Genomic DNA, 16,381 nt, shown 5'->3' with positions numbered 1-16,381 from the left:
AGGCTTGGAGAGAAGGCCAGCAGAGATCACCCAGTGCCTTCCCACATAAGAAAGAACCTTGGTTGAAACTTAGCTGCCTTTCCTCTGAAGAACTAAAGAAATGAATCCCCTTTTATTAAAAGTCAGTATGTCTCTGGTGTGTTATATTCTGGCAGCTGGCAAACCAGAACAGTTATGTACCCCAGAAAAGCAATGTCTTATTTCCTAATCCAATTTTATGAGGCTGACCTATTGTTTAGTGTGGAAATTTTTATCAGACTGTGGCCACAGAGCTGTGACACACTCAATTTTGAGTGTGACCTTTTGATTAGATGGAGATGTGACTCCACCCAGTCAGGGTGGCTCTTGATTAGTTTACTGGAGTCCTTTAAAGGGGGAGACATTTTGGAGAAAGCAAGATGCTTGGGAAACAGTTGCTTCAGAGACGACAGAGACAGACATTTGGAGATGCTTGGAGTATTGATGAACAGAACAGATGCTTAGACATGGACATTTGGAGATGTAGATCCCAGCAGATGTTGCCATGTGTGTTCCCATGAGATGCTCAGCAAGCCAGAACCCAGAGTTGTGTCCCAGAGAAGCTAAGTAAAGGCCTACAGACACTTAGAGAGAAAACCACTGGCATCAGAAGCTGGAAGCAATGAAACTGGGAACAAGAACCAGCAACGTGGGCCCAGGCACATGCCTTCCCATGTGACAGACATCGGTCTTTCTTGAGTCAAGGTATCTTTCTCTGGATGCCTTAGTTTGGACATTTTTATGGCCTTAGAACTATTCGTAACTTAATAAATTCCCTTTCTAAAAGCCTTGCGTTCCATCAGCAATAACAAACTAAAACACACTAATTTAAACTGTCTGGTTAGTTTATTTAAACAATCTAATTACATGGAATCTAGAATAGAAAATGAGATCTTATTATTCTGTACAGGTTAATGTAATATCTGGACACATTCCAGAGTATTGTGCGCAGAAAATTAAAAAAAAATATTTGCAAAGTCTTCTTGAGGGATTTGGAAAAAATGTGAAACTATTAAACTTCCCTGCTTGGGGAATTCCTAATATTCTATCAAGTGTTAGGAACCTCCAATTTAATAAACCAAACCTCTATCTTGAGGCTTGCCCTTGTGGAACTTATTTCTGCAGTAGTGAAGCTAGGCCTGCTTGTCTTTATGCTTAAGAGTCACACTCAGAGTACCTCATTTGTTGAGCAGATGTGGCTTCTCTCTTTAAGCCAACTCTGCAGATAAACTCACTGCTTTCCTCCCAGTGTGGGACATGACTCCCAGGGATATAAGTCTTCCTGACATCGTGGGACATAACTCCCAGGGTTGAGCCTGACCCTGGCATCATAAGATCAAGAAAGCTTTCTTGCCCAAAAGGAGGAAAATAAATGGAACAAAATGAAGTTTAAATGGCTAAGAGATTTGAAGTAGAGTTGAGAGGTCATTCTGGAGATTACTCATGTGCAATTGTTAGCCAGATATTGCAAATTATCACATGGTGCATGGTGCGGGAATCAAACCTGGGTCTCCCACATGGAGAATTAGAGAGAGTATTTAATCCAGGAAAGAATCATTCTTTCCTAGATAAGTCTTTCTTACCTTGAAAATTCTCATTTTTGTGTCTAATATAGTATAAATTTAAATTTAATGGAGTGCCTTAAATATTAAGAAGTATTTTTATATTGTCTATAAGGTAACAAAAATGCATCTAAGAGGGTGGACCACGGTGGCTCAGCAGGCTGAGTTCTTGCCTGCGATGCTGGAGACCCAGGTTTGATTCCCAGTACCTGCCCATGCCAAAAAAAAAAAGCATCTAAGAAAACAATGTGTTTTTTATTGTTTTGTTTTGTTTTGCTTTTAAATAACAGACTGATGTAAAGGAACAACAGAAGAAACTTGCAGAGCAGCTAACTGGATTAATAAGTAGTTCACCTGGACCACCTACGCGGAAATTGTTAGCTAAAAATCTGGCAGCTCTTTATAGCATTGGAGATACATTTAGTGTTTTTCAAACACTTGATAAATGTAATGACATTATTAGAAATAAAGATGACACTGCAGCCTTCTTACCAACAAAATTGTAAGTATTTACTTTGACAGGAACTCTTTGCTGACCCCTAGATTAAGGGCTTAACCCAGTTCTTAGTCCATACTTGGGTTTGGGTCAAGAGCAGCTCTTTTCAGAGCAAAGGTTGAGGATAACAGCTATTGGAATGCATCTTTAAGAAAATCAGCAATTATAATACCATGGGGAGTGCTGTGAGGGGAAATGAGATCTAAATGAGGGCAGTACCTGCATGGGGGTGGAGGGAACAATGTCAAGGAAAACTTCTCAAGCTTCAGCCAGGTCATGAAAGATATATAAAAATTAGCCAGGTAAAGGGTTAGGGTGAAAGGATGGAAGATGGATGTTGTAAGGCAAGTGTCCATGAATTTTCTATGAAGCGTCAGATAATAAATGCATTTGGCTTCCTGAGCTATATGGTTTCTGTCCCAGCTACCATCTGCCATTATAGTACACAAGCAGCCATAGATAGTATGTAAATGAATGAGTGTGGCTGTGAGCCAGTAAAACTTTATTTACAAACACTCAGCTGTCTGGATTTGGCCTATGGGTATATTTTGTCTACGTCTGTTCTTTGATGATTTTTTAGTTCTCCATTATATAGCAAATATACCCATAATTTTGTAGTTCTCCTTAAGTAGAATTTAGTGAGAGCTTTTTATTTACATGTATTTCTAGTGGCTTCATGGGATTTGTTTAGAATTTCCCTGATATATGGTCTCAGTCAATTTTTAGGTTTATTAGCCTGAAAAGTTTTTTTTTTAAAGCATGGAATGTGAAGTGAGAATGGTAAAGATAAATTCTCTGATTCTACTATTTATTATCTGTATGATCCTGAGGTAAATTTACTTAACTCTCTCCTCCTCAGAGTAAGTTTCTCAGGTCACATAGGTATTAGGTGGCAGGATCTAGGATTTAAGCATAGATCTGCCACACTCTAAAACATGTGCTGGTAAGTACTATGTCCTATTCTGCCTTCTCGGCTAAACTCACAGCTATCTACTTGTTCACTATTTATGTGAGTGATGGTAGGTTGTTTTATTGCTTCTGTAGAGCTGTGGTGCTATTGCATTTCTTCTACAGGCAGCGAAATGTTTCATTGATATTATTTAGATTAAACCTTACATGTGTTTTTTAAGCGCCAACCTTTATTTGCATATTATGAGATAGGTACTGTGAGCAAAATAAAAACGTAAGACATATATTCCTTATTTTTTTGAGTTTGCAATTCCAAGGGCAAGATTAGATGTAGACATGTTAAATGGTTAAATCACTGCAGAGTAAACAATATAATTTTGACAAAATGGGTGGCAGGCATTAAGTATTACAGATGAGAGAAGAGGGGGATCATTGTGGCATGATATAATTTATGAAGTCTTCATAAAAGGAACAGTTAGGCTTCTTTCCAAAGGACAGGTATGGTTTATTGGGTCTCTGTGTGTCTGTGTACAAATATATATACAGAAACAAGAAAATATATATTCTCTTGTATTCCTAACAAGGATTGTCATAATTTTAAAGAATAAGCAAGTTGTTTTTAATTTGTATCACTAACCTGGACAGTAATCAACAAAAATACTATTTCTTATAGGGCTGCAGTGGCTTGTGTTGGAGCATTTTATGAAAAAATGGGGAGAATGTTAGGCAGTGCATTTCCAGAAACAGTGAATAATCTTTTGAAATCTCTAAAAAGTGCGGAGGTAAGTTTTACAACAAATTGTATTTGAATAATTTTTTTATTCAAGAGTTGGACGTCAGACAAAAATACATGTTGGCCTGTTTTTTGTTTTGTTTTGTTTTGTTTTCCACTCTGGTGGTACTCATATACCCTAATAGGAAGGAAATGTAAAATTATTACATGCCTCTTCTTTTAACGTACACTACTTTCTATTTTTAGGGGAAGGAAATAATTTTTTCCTTCATAAAGAATATGTTTACCCCTTTAAGTACATGGAACCATGAGTAGGGCATGAGATTTTGTAGGTTTGTCCAGAGTGATGCCTGATAAATCCCAGAGTGATTTGAACAGTGAAAAAAAATGTGTTTGCAAAGTCCCCTTGGGGAAATGACAAGAAAGAGGGAAAATTCAGCTTCCCCATGTGGAGAATTCCTGATATTCTCACAAGCAGTAGGGACAACCAAAGCAATAGGCTGAGCCCTTAACCTTGGGGTTTGTTCATATGAAACTTATCCCTGCAAAGGATAGGCTAAGCCTACATAAAATTAGGCATAAGAGTCAACCCCAGAGAACCTCTTTTGTTGCTCAGGTGTGGCCTTTCTCAGCCAACACCGCAAACAACCTCACTGCCCTCTCCCTCTCTGTATGGGACATGACTCCCAGGGGTGTAAAACTTCATGACAGCATGGGACAGAAATCCTAGAATGAGTTGGGACTCGGCATCAAGGGATTGAGAAAACCTTCTAGACCAAAAGCGGTAAGCGTGAAATGAGACAAATTAAAGTGTCGATGGCTGAGAGATTTCTAACAGAGTTGTGAGGTTATCCTGGAGGTTATTCTTATGCATTGTATAGATAGCACCTTTTTAGTTAAGTTATATTGGAGAGGCTGGAGGGAAGTACCTGAAAATGTAGCGCTGTGTTCCGGTAGCCACGTTTCTTGAAGATGATTGTACAATGATATAGCTTTCGCAGTATGACTGTGTGATTGTGAAAACCTTATGTGTGATGCTCCTTTTATCTACAATAGGGACAGATGAGTGAAACATATGGATTAAAAGTAAATAATAGGGGAACAAATGTTAAAATAAATTTAGTAGATTGAAATGCTAGTGATCAGTGAAAGGGAGTGATAAGGTATATAGAAAAAAAATAGGGGCAACAAAGGCTAAAATATATTGGGTAGATGGAAATACCAGCAGTCAATGAGAGGAAGGGATAAGGGGTATGGTATGTATGGGTTTGTTTTCTTTTTTCTTTTTATTTCTTTTTCTGAATTGATGCAAATGTTCTAAGAAATGATCATGGTGATAAATATACAACTATGTGATGATATTATGAGTTATTGATAATATACCAAGAATAGAATGCTCATATGGTAAGAATGTTCATGTTTGTATGTTGTTATGTTTAAAAAGAAAGAAAGAATGTGTTTACCTATTATTTTATTTTATTTTTTTTGTTTTTGTTTTTGTTTTTGTTTTTTTTTTTTTAATTTTTTTATTAATCAAAAAAAAGAAAAGAAATTAACACAGCATTTAGAAATCATTCCATTCTACACATGCACTCAGTAATTCTTAGTATCATCACATAGATGTATGATCATCATTTCTTAGTACATTTGCATCGCTTTAGGAAAAGAACTAGCAAAACAGCAGAAAAAGATATAGAATGTTAATATAGAGAAGAGAATTAAAATAATAATACTAATAATATATATATATATATATATAAAAAGGAAAAAGAAAAAAACAAAAACAAAAGATACAAACACACAAACAAACAAAAAACCATATTTCAGGTGCAGCTTCATTCAGTGTTCCAACCTAGTTACATTACACTTAGGTATTATTGTGCTGTCCATTTTTGAGTTTTTGTATCTAGTCCTGTTGCACAGTCTGTATCCCTTCAGCTCCAATTACCCATTATCTTACCCTGTTTCTAACTCCTGCTGGTCTCTGTTACCAATGATATAGTCCAAGCTGATTCTCGAATGTCGGTTCACATCAGTGGGACCATACAGTATTTGTCCTTTAGTTTTTGGCTAGACTCACTCAGCATAATGTTCTCTAGGTCCATCCATGTTATTACATGCTTCATAAGTTTAGTCTGTCTTAAAGCTGCATAATATTCCATCGTAGGTATACGCCACAGTTTGTTTAGCCACTCGGCTGTTGATGGGCATTTTGGCTGTTTCCATCTCTTTGAAGTTGTAGATAATGCTGCTATAAACACTGGTGTGCAAATGTCCGTCTGTGTCTTTGCCCTTAAGTCCTTTGAGTAGATACCTAGCAGTGGTATTGCTGGGTCGTAATCCATTCTGCCATTCTATGTCTTTTGATTGGGAAATTCAGTCCATTAACTTTTAGTGTTATTACTGTTTGGATAATATTTTCCTCTACCATTTTGGCTTTTGTATTATATATATCATATCTGATTTTCCTTCTTTCTACACTTTGCTCCATACCTCTCTCTTCTGTCTTTTCGGTTCTGACTCTAGTGCTCCCTTTAGTATTTCTTGCAGAGCTGGTCTCTTGGTCACAAATTCTCTCAGTGACTTTTTGTCTATAAATGTTTTAATTTCTCCTTCATTTTTGAAGGACAATTTTGCTGGATATAGGAGTCTTGGTTGGCAGTTTTTCTCTTTTAGTGATTTAAATATATCATCCCACTGTCTTCTAGCTTCCATGGTTTCTGCTGAGAAATCTACACATAGTCTTATTGGGTTTCCCTTGTATGTGACAGATTGTTTTTCTCTTGCTGCTTTCAAGATCCTCTCTTTCTCTTTGACCTCTGACATTCTAACTAGTAAATGTCTTGGAGAACGCCTATTTGGGTCTATTCTCTTTGGGGTGCGCTGCACTTCTTGGATCTGTATATTTAGGTCTTTCATAAGAGTTGGGAAATTTTCAGTGATAATTTCTTCCATTAGTTTTTCTCCTCCTTTTCCCTTCTCCCTTCTGGGACACCCACAACACGTATATTTGTGCGCTTCATATTGTCATTCAGTTCCCTGATTCCCTGCTCAAGTTTTTCCATTCTTTTCCCTATAGTTTCTGTTTCTTTTTGGAATTCAGTTGTTCCATCCTCCAGTTCACTAATTGTAGCTTCTGTCTCTTTAGATCTACCATTGTAGGTATCCATTGTTTTTTCCATTTTTTCTTCTTTGTCCTTCACTCCCACAAGTTCTGTGATTTGTTTTTTCAGATTTTCTATTTCTTCTTTTTGTTCAGCCCATATCTTCTTCATGTCCTCCCTCAATTTATTGATTTGGTTTTTGAAGAGTTTTTCCATTTCTGTTCGTATATTCAGCATTAGTTGTCTCAGCTCCTGTATCTCATTTGAACTATTGGTTTGTTCCTTTGATTGGGCCATATCTTCAATTTTCCGAGCGTCATCCATTATTTTCTGCTGGTGTCTGGGCATTTGATCAGATCTCCCTGGGTGTGGGACCCAGCTGGTTGAAAGGTTTTTCTGTGGAATCTCTGGGCTCTGTTTTTCTTTTCCTGCCCAGTAGGTGGCGCTCGTGGCGGTCGTTTGTCTGCGGGGCAGTCGGCCAGGGAAACCGCGCGTGGAGGCGGGGGTCGCTGGCCGTGGCTTGGGGGAGTGCCGGTCCAAATTGCCCAGCTGGCCCGAGACGCCAAGCGTGACGGGAGGGCCCCGCTATCCAATGTTCCCAGTCAGACCGGGGAGCCACGTGCGTGGAGGGGACCCCAGACGCCAGCCACCCCAGCCGGGAAAACGTGCACCCCTCGGGTATCTCACAGCAGTGGATTCTCCCTACCCGTTCAGCCGTTCCAGAATGGGGTACGCTGTCTTTTTTGGTCTCTGTCGTGACTCCGGGAGCTGTTTCGTATTGTTTCTGTTTCTTTAGTTGCTTTTCTGGAGGAGGAACTAAGACCCGCGCGTCTTACTAAGCCGCCATCTTCTCCGGAAGTACCTATTATTTTTTAATTTAGTCTTGCATGTATTTTTTATTGGCATTTTATTTTTTGTGCCTTAGGTAATATCAAGTAAAAACAGCTTTGTCTGTTGATTTGGCATTCCTTCTGGAAATTCCTTGTCAACCTGGAGATAATTAAAGGTAGACTAAGCCCAGGGCTCTTACAGTCTAATTCCTAAGTCTAGGAAACCTATAGCTGTGTTGAACAGTACCTCTTCTGGGAACTATTTGTCCGTTCATTTATTAAACAAATATTGAAGACATGTTGTCAGGCATTAGACATATAAAGATGAATAAAACATGGTCCCTGACCTCAAAAAGTTTACAGTCTGATTGAGGAAATCTATGTGTGAATAAGTATTATGATATATCTTGAAAAATGTGCTTTTAAAAATATGAATCAAGAACTATGAAAGTATAGAAAGAAGCATTGGAATTAATCATCGGAAGGTGAGGATTTGGTATATCTCTCTGGCAAGTTGTTGGTTTTGTTTTTTTTTAACTTTTTGCGTTGAATTAATTTCAATCTTATAGGAAAGTTGCAAAAAAATACAAAGCTAATACAGAGAACTCTTGTTTATCTTCAAATTTACCAGCTTTTAACTTTTTGCCACATTTCGTTTTTTTCATTCTTCCTCTCTATCATCTATCCTATCAATCTTCAGTTTTCTAAAAATTTGAGAATAGGTTGTGTACATCATACTACTTTACCACTTAAAACTTCCATGTATATTTTCTAAGAACAAGGATAGTCACTTATTACCCACATTACGTACATTTAGCAAACTCAAGATACTTAACATTGATATAAATCTTATGGTCTATACTACATTAAAAAAAATTTTTCCAGTAATGTCCTTTCAGGTATTTTCACCTCCATTCTTAGATCTGTGACCAGTTTTGAAAATGTATTGAATGTTTTCTTAATCTTTTTTGAATTATTTATATTACCTCTTTTTTAAAAAATATTTTTATTGAGAAATAGCCACACATGTACAGTCCAGCTGAAATATACAGTCAGTGACTCAACAGTATCATCACATAGTTGTGTATTCTTTTTTTTTTCTTTTTATTTCTTTTTCCGGAGTGATGCAAATGTTCTAAAAATTATCATGGTGAAGAATGTATTACCTCTGAACTACTTTTTCTTTAACCTATCAAAATCTAAAGATTTTGAATCCTTGACTATGATATTTATGTTTTGAATTTGTTTTCATCTTTTCACTATTTTACATCTCAGTATGTCATGTAGATTTTAACTTCTTTATCCTTGAAATACATTTACTTACTTTAATCTCATTTCTCAGATAGATAACGTGTTCTAGTTTGCTAGCTGATGGAATGCAATATACCAGAACCAGAATGGCTTTTAAAAAGGGGAATTTAATAAGTTGCTAGTTTACAGTTCTCAGGCTGAGAAAATGTCCCAATTAATGCAAGTCTATAAAAATTTCCAAATCAAGGAATCCAGGGAAGCATACCTTGGTTCAGGAAGGCTGATGAAGTTCAGGGTTTCTCTCTCAGCTGGAAGGGCACGTGGCGAAGTCTACTAGCTTTTTTCCTGGCTTCCTGTTTCGTGAAGCTCCCTGGGAAGCGTTTTCCTTCTTCAGCTCCAAAGGTCTTTGCCTGGTGGAGTCTGTAGCTCTCAGCCTCATGGCTCTGCTCAGCTCTCCTGTAGCTTTCTCATCATTCTGAAGAGGCATTATCTCCAAAAATGTCTCCTCTTTTATAAGATCCCAATAAGCTAACCAAGACCCACGTAGAATGGGTGGAGACACACCTCCATCTAATGAAGTTTACTACCCACAATTGATTGAGTCACATCTCTGTGGAGATAACCTAATCAAGTTTCCAGCCTATAGTGCTAAACAGGAATTAGAAGAAACCATTGCTCCCACAAGACTGATCAGGATCAGAACGTAGCTTTTCTAGGGTACAGAAATCCTTTCAAACCAGCACAATATGTATTTGAAGTTAATAATTATTCTTACCTTTTAGAGACTTTCTAAAGTACTTAATTTTATTTAACTTTCTTTATTTACTATTTAAAATTTAGAAGTAAGATCATTAGGATCAGAGATTTGTGTGTTTGGGTTTAAATATGGGATTTGTTTTACAATGTAGTTTTAAAATGTTGCTTTCTGTGCACTTGTAGTCTCAAGGACGAAGTGAAATCTTAATGAGTTTACAGAAAGTTCTAAATGGACTGGGTGGAGCTGCAGCTTCCTCTCATCGTGATATTTACAAGAATGCCAGATCCCTCTTGACTGACAGGTCGATGGCTGTGAGATGTGCAGTTGCCAAGGTTAGTACTCAACCAGTGTATAATGTTGCTCTTAACCTGCTTGCTGTTAAACAGTCATACTTTAAAATGTATATTGGTAAATATATCGTGCAAAAGCATAGTATACTATTATTATCAGGACAGTGGTGTTGACGCAATCCACTGATCTTGTTCAGATTTCTTCAGTTTTACTTGTACTCTGTCAAATGCTTTTTTCTGCACTTACTGTCAAGCATCAGATGGTTTCTATTTTAGTTACTAAAGTGTTCATTGATTAGTTTTTCAATTTTAACCAGCTTGCATTACTAGGATAAACCTGACTTAATAATTCTGTATTTTCCCTTTTTTACGTTATTAGATTTGAATTCCTAAAAATTTTACACCTATGTTCATGAAGGATATTGGTCTACAGTTTCTTTCTCTTGTTATGCCTTTGTCAGAGTTTAGTATCAGCCTAATGCTAGCCTCATAGGATGAGTTGGGAAGAATTCTCGTTAATTAACTAGATGAGTTTATATAGAATTAGTATTATTTCATCCCTAAATGTTTGTAGAACTCCCCAGTGAAGCCATCTGGGCCTGAAGTTTTCTTTGGGAAAGTGTTAAACTACAAATTCAGTTTTTAAACAGGCATTGGCTATTCTGGTTATCTCTTTCTTCTTGAATGAGATTTGTTAGTATCTCAAGGAATTTGGCTGTTTCTTGTTAATTGACAAAATTATTAGTGTACAGATAACATTCCCTTGTAATCCTTTTAATATCTGTTTAATCTGTAGTAATCTGACCTGATTACTCAGAGCCTCTCATTTCTGATTTTGGCTTTTTTTTTTTCCTAATCAGTTGGCTATACATTTATCATAATTATTGGTTGTGTCAAACCATCTTTTTTTTTTTTTTTTAAAGGAAAGACAGAGAGAAGGAAGGAAGGATAGAAGGAAGGAAGGGAGGAAGAAAGGGAAACATCTTTTTTAAACATTTTCTTGTTTTATTGTATTTTGTTTCTCCGTTTTTTTGTTACATGGGCTGGGGCCGGGAATCGAACCGAGGTCCTCCGGCATAGCAGGCAAGCACTTTGCCCGCTGAGCCACCGCGGCCCGCCCTCAAACCATCTTTTGGCTTCATTGTTATTAGTTTTCAGTTTTCTAGTTCATTGATTTCCCCTGTGATCTCTGTTATTTCCTTACTTTGTGTTGAATTTGCTCTTCTCCATGTCATATCTTAAGGTGGAAGCTGAGATTTTTTTTTAAATTTATTTATTAAAAAAAATTAAGAACAAACAAAAACATTAATGTATCATTCCATTCTACATATATAATCAGTAATTCTCAATATCATCACATAGTTGCATATTCATCATTTCTTAGAACACTTGCATCAATTCAGAAAAAGAAATAAAACAATAACAGAAAAGAAAAGATTATATGTACCATACCCCTTACCCCTCACTTTCATTTATCACTAGCATTTCAAAGTAAATTTATTTTAACATTTGTTCCCCCTATTATTTATTTTTATTCCATATGTTCTACTCGTCTGTTGACAAGGTAGATAAAAGGAGCATCAGACACAAGGTTTTCACAATCACACAGTCACATTGTGAAAGCTGTATCATTATTCAATCATCATCAAGAAACGTGGCTACTGGAACACAGCTCTACATTTTCAGGCAGTTCCCTCCAGCCTCTCCACTACATCTTGAATAACAAGGTGAAATCTACTTAATGTGTAAGAGTAACCTCCAGGATAACCTCTCGACTCTGTTTGGAATCTCTCAGCCATTGACACTTTATTTTGTCTCATTTTGCTCTTCCCCCTTTTGAGTCTCAGCTCATTCTAGGGGTTTTCTCAATCCCTTGATGCTGAGTCTCAAAGCTGAGGTTATTGATTCGAGACCTTTCTTTTTTCCAGATGTAGGGGGTTAGTGGTAAGGCATTTTCCCCTACGTAACAAAAGCTCTTTCAAGACCATAAGCTGGGACAGTTGTAGGGCTTACCTTGGTTTATTTCCCATCCATCAGGGATAACTTTACATCATTGCCTTATGTCCAGGGTCTTCAAAACCATTCATATATTTTGTCATGTTTTTTTGGTAGTTTTAGGAGGGAAGGCGAATCAGGTTCTTGTTACTTCATCTCCAGAAGTGGAGACTCTAAATATATTTTATCGTTTGTTTTTTGCTTTTAATTTCAGTGTCTGCTGGAACTGCAGAATGAAGCTGTATTCATGTGGACTGCTGAACTGGAAAATGTAGCAACTCTCTGCTTTAAGGCTTTGGAAAATTCAAATTATGGGGTACGAGTAGCAGTGTCTAAACTCCTAGGAACTGTCATGGCTACAGCACTGATGCCCAAGCAGGCAGCAGGTACCATTGTTTGCTAACCTCTGATTTAGAATATAACTGATGTTTGAAGGGATAGAATGTTTCCTTCTAAATTAGTTATTAAATATGAGTAGGCCATTTTAAATAAAGTTGTTAGATATCTTTGTCTACTTTTTCATAAAATTAAAATAAAAATGGCACTTTTAAACAGTTAAGACATTTTTTATGATGATAATATACTAGATAATATTTAACAGTTTTCTGGACATAAAAGCAATGTTTAAGAAATTAGAACCCGGTACTTTATGTACTTTCTTATTTTCGATTCTGATAAGTAGGTCCCACTTATAACACAATATTTTCATTTTTTCTTGACGATCACTGTAAGCAGATTCAGAGGCAGCATTGATTTTTCACATGGCTTCCGTGCCTCACAGTTCCATAGAGATTCACATACTTCCGTAGAGAAGCTTCAGGGACAGTTGTGCGTAGAGGCTAAGTGATCCAGCTCTGCTGTTGTCTCCACCCTTTTCCCACCCCCGTCGTAGAAAGAGAACCAGATAATGTAGGTACAGGTCCTAGTCCTCATTTTCATTTGCTGTAAAACTGTACTTAATTTCTTTGAGCTTTGGTTTCCTCATCTTTATTGATAGTCATTTCAGTTCATGAATTAGATGATGATGTTAGTCATGGTAATAACATTTGTAAGTGCTGTCTGTCAGCACTGCATCAGTGCTGGTGCAGAAGTATTTCATTTTCACAGAGGCACTGTGAGTTAGAAGTACTGTTGTTATCCCCATTTTATAGATGAGGAAACTGAGTCTGAGAGATATTGTATAACTTGTGTTCTCATGAGCCATTCTGTTCAGTCAGAGCTGAAATTCATACTCAGGCTATCAAATTGTAAATACTGTGCCCTTAATCACAATGCTTTATACTTCCCCTATGGAATTTTTGTGAGGTTTGTGTTTGCTACTATATGTGAAGGAACTTTATAAGGCAGGAAGTGCTATACTAGGAGTAGCAAACCAGTTGCATACCCAATGACATTTTAGTCCATTGGAGTCTAGAAAGTGTGGTGTTGAGAAGATTTCTTTGTGTTCACCCCAGTTGGAAGTGAGTGCTGTGATCCATTAGTGATATCTACTGTGGGTGTGCTTTGTTCTTATTGTGTTACACGTATTAAACTTATCATCATTATTAGAATATTTTGACATAGATTTATTCAGTTATTTCTAAATTTTAGCCCTTCCATTTTTTGCTTCAAAATTGAATTCAGTTTTACAAATACATTGTATTTTATATTTGATTATAAGAAAACTGAATGACACTAATTGCTTTGTTTATAGCCTCTCATTGTCAGAATATTTTACAGTGTGTCTTTTTAAACTGTTTAAAATTCAAAAGATCAGCAGTGGATATTCAATATGTGTTGTGATGATAGAACTCAATCAATATTCTCTAGTTGAGAATATGTTATTAATACTAAAAACTAATGCATTAACATTTTCTGTTTTGTGTAAATCTAATCAAAATGTAAATTAGAACAGTGATATAAATCAGGCTTTTCATCTGTCAAATTAGCAGATATAAAAATATTAAAATTCTCATTTTAAGTGAAGTTTTTTTCAAACCAAGTATTCACTTATGATGTAAAATTAGTTTTCTAAAACATTTATTGTAAGATTTCCTATCTTAACCACTTTAATGTGTATAATTTAGTGATACTAATTGCATTCACAATACTGTGCTGCCATCACTATCTATTACCAAAACTTTTCATCTTCCAAAACAACAACTCTCTATCCATTAAGCAGTACCTTCTCATCCACCCTCCATCCTCCCAAGCCCTATAACCTGTTATCTACTCCTTATCTCAATTTCTTTAGGTGTTTCATATAAGTGAAATTATACCATATTTGACCTTTTGTGTCTGGCGTATTTCATTCAGTGTTATATGTTTAGGGTTCATCCATGTTCTAACATGTATCAGAACTTCATTCCTTTTTATGACTGAAGAATATACTATTCCCTGCATATCCCACATTTTGTTTATCCATTCATCTATTGATGGACATTTGGGCTGCTTCCACTTTTTGGCACTTGTGAATAATACTGCTCTGAATATTGGTGTACGCTTGTCTGAGTCCCTGTTTTCAGTTCTTTGGGGTAAATACCTAAAATCAGAATTGCTGTGTCATATGGTAATTCTCTGTTTAGCTTTCTAGCCATGCTGTTTCTAGAGCAATTACACCATTTTGTTTTACTGCCTTTTAAGAAAGTAGTTTGGCAATACATATCAGAAATTTTAACACTTTATACCTTTTTGACCCAGTTATTCCATTTCTAGAAAAATTACCAAAAAAAATTTTAAATCAGGCAAAGATTTATATACAAAGGTGTCTATCTCAAAATTTAGTTGGAAATATGTACAGGTCCAGCAAAAGGTAGACGGTTAAATAAGTTATGGTATATTCATAAGATGGGGTGTGTTTTGGTCATCAAAAATGCAGTGAAATGGTGGCGGGCCGCGGTGGCTCAGCGGGCAAGAGTGCTTGCCTGCCGTGCCGGAGGACCTCGGTTCGATTCCCGGCCCCAGCCCATGTAAAAAACAAACAAACAAACAAAATATAATAAAACAAGAAAATGTTTAAAAATGTTTCCCTTTCTTCCTCCCTTCCTTCCTTCCTTCTCTGTCTTTCCTTCCCTTCCTCCCTCTCTCTTTAAAAAAAAAAAAAAAAATGCAGTGAAATGGCAAATTGCTCACTAGGTGGTAGGTTAAAAAATAAAGTAAAACATACACGAACACCTTTGGGTGCAAATAGTTTCTTTGATTTTATTTTTTTGACCGTTCCACACTAATCATTCAGTATTAAACTATGGGCTTATTCTTTACTTACGTGTAGATAAAATCTTAAGTAGATGTTTTAATTTACCTTGTTCATGTCTAGTTACAGAAAGGGTCTTATTTCACTAATTCAAAGCTTCAGTTCTCTTTAAAAGGAAAAATTTTCAGTATCATTTGAAATTCAGTCTCTTCTTCCCCAGTTTGGGCATGGTTCAGGCTGTAAGCCTGACTGAAAAGAGGGGTGGGGTAGGTTTGACTTTTTTCTGCTTCTCGTTGCATTCTACTCCTCTCTGTCTGGGTTAGGGGGAGCCTTGAACTGTGTAAAACACAGAAAAATCTCTCTTGAATCTCTGAGTTGGAACATCTAACTACAACTCTCCTTGTCTCTGGCTGCTCATTTACTACCCTTTTGCATCCCTCTGAGCACATCCAGCCTCGTTTACCTCAGGGTACTTTGCCGCTGGCATGACACTCTTCAAGGTGGGTGTATTAGTTTGTTAAACTGCCGGAATGCAATGTACCAGAAATGGAATGGCTTTTTAAAAGGGAATTTAATAAATTAGAAATTTACAGTTCTAAGGCATTAAATATGTCCTACCTAAGGCATCCAGAGAAAGTTACCTTGGCTCAAGGAAGAGTGATATGAAAAGGCACATAGCTGGTGTCTGCTGGTCCTTGTTCCCGGTTCTGTTGCTGCCAGCTTCTGCTTCCAGTGGGTTCCTCTCTAAGTGTCTGTGGGCTTTCGCTTAGCTGCTCTAGGACAAACTCTGGGTTTCATCTCTTAGCTTAGTGTTCTAGTTTGCTGGCTGCCGGAATGCAACACACCAGAGTCGGATTGGCTTTTAATAAAAGGGGATTTACTTTATTGGTTCTTCAGAGGAAAGGCAGCTAACTTTCCACTGAGGTTCTTTCTTACGTGGAAGGCACAGGATGGTCTCTGCTGGTCTTCTCTCCAGGCCCCTGGGTTCCAACAACTTTCCCCGGGGTGACTTCTTTCTGCATCTCCCAAGACCTGGACTGAGTTGCAAGTGCTGAGATGAGGAATGCCGAGCTGCTAGGCTGTGCTACGTTGCATTCTCTCATTTAAGCACCAGCCAATTAAGTCAAACATCACTCATTGCAGCAGACAAGCCTCCTAGCTGACTGGAGATGTAATTGGCAACAGATGAGGTTCATGTACCGTTGGCTTATATCCACAGCAATAAGATTAGGTATGCTCACCTGGCCAAGTTGACAACTGAATC

General features: G+C 37.1%; 1 protein-coding gene across 4 annotated transcripts in view; it reads left to right on the top strand.

Annotated features, from left to right (window-relative positions):
- The window catches only part of HEATR5B (HEAT repeat containing 5B), a 208,395-nt gene that overhangs the window by 30,112 nt on the left and 161,902 nt on the right, over positions 1–16,381 (top strand). For all 4 annotated transcript variants that reach the window (XR_013164177.1, XM_077133986.1, XM_077133984.1 and 1 more), the window contains exons 3-6: positions 1,871–2,082; positions 3,659–3,767; positions 9,843–9,992; positions 12,160–12,331. Coding sequence is in view for 3 of the 4 variants with exons in the window: in XM_077133986.1 (XP_076990101.1) it covers positions 1,871–2,082; positions 3,659–3,767; positions 9,843–9,992; positions 12,160–12,331 (643 nt within the window). In the remaining variant the exon portion in view is untranslated. The remainder of the gene's footprint in view (positions 1–1,870; positions 2,083–3,658; positions 3,768–9,842; positions 9,993–12,159; positions 12,332–16,381) is intronic.

This window comes from Tamandua tetradactyla, chromosome 17, assembly GCF_023851605.1.
Source record: "Tamandua tetradactyla isolate mTamTet1 chromosome 17, mTamTet1.pri, whole genome shotgun sequence".
Classification (NCBI taxonomy): domain Eukaryota; kingdom Metazoa; phylum Chordata; class Mammalia; order Pilosa; family Myrmecophagidae; genus Tamandua; species Tamandua tetradactyla.
The sequence above is the reverse complement of the archived record's forward strand: the minus strand, read 5'-3'. Positions and strand labels throughout refer to the sequence as shown.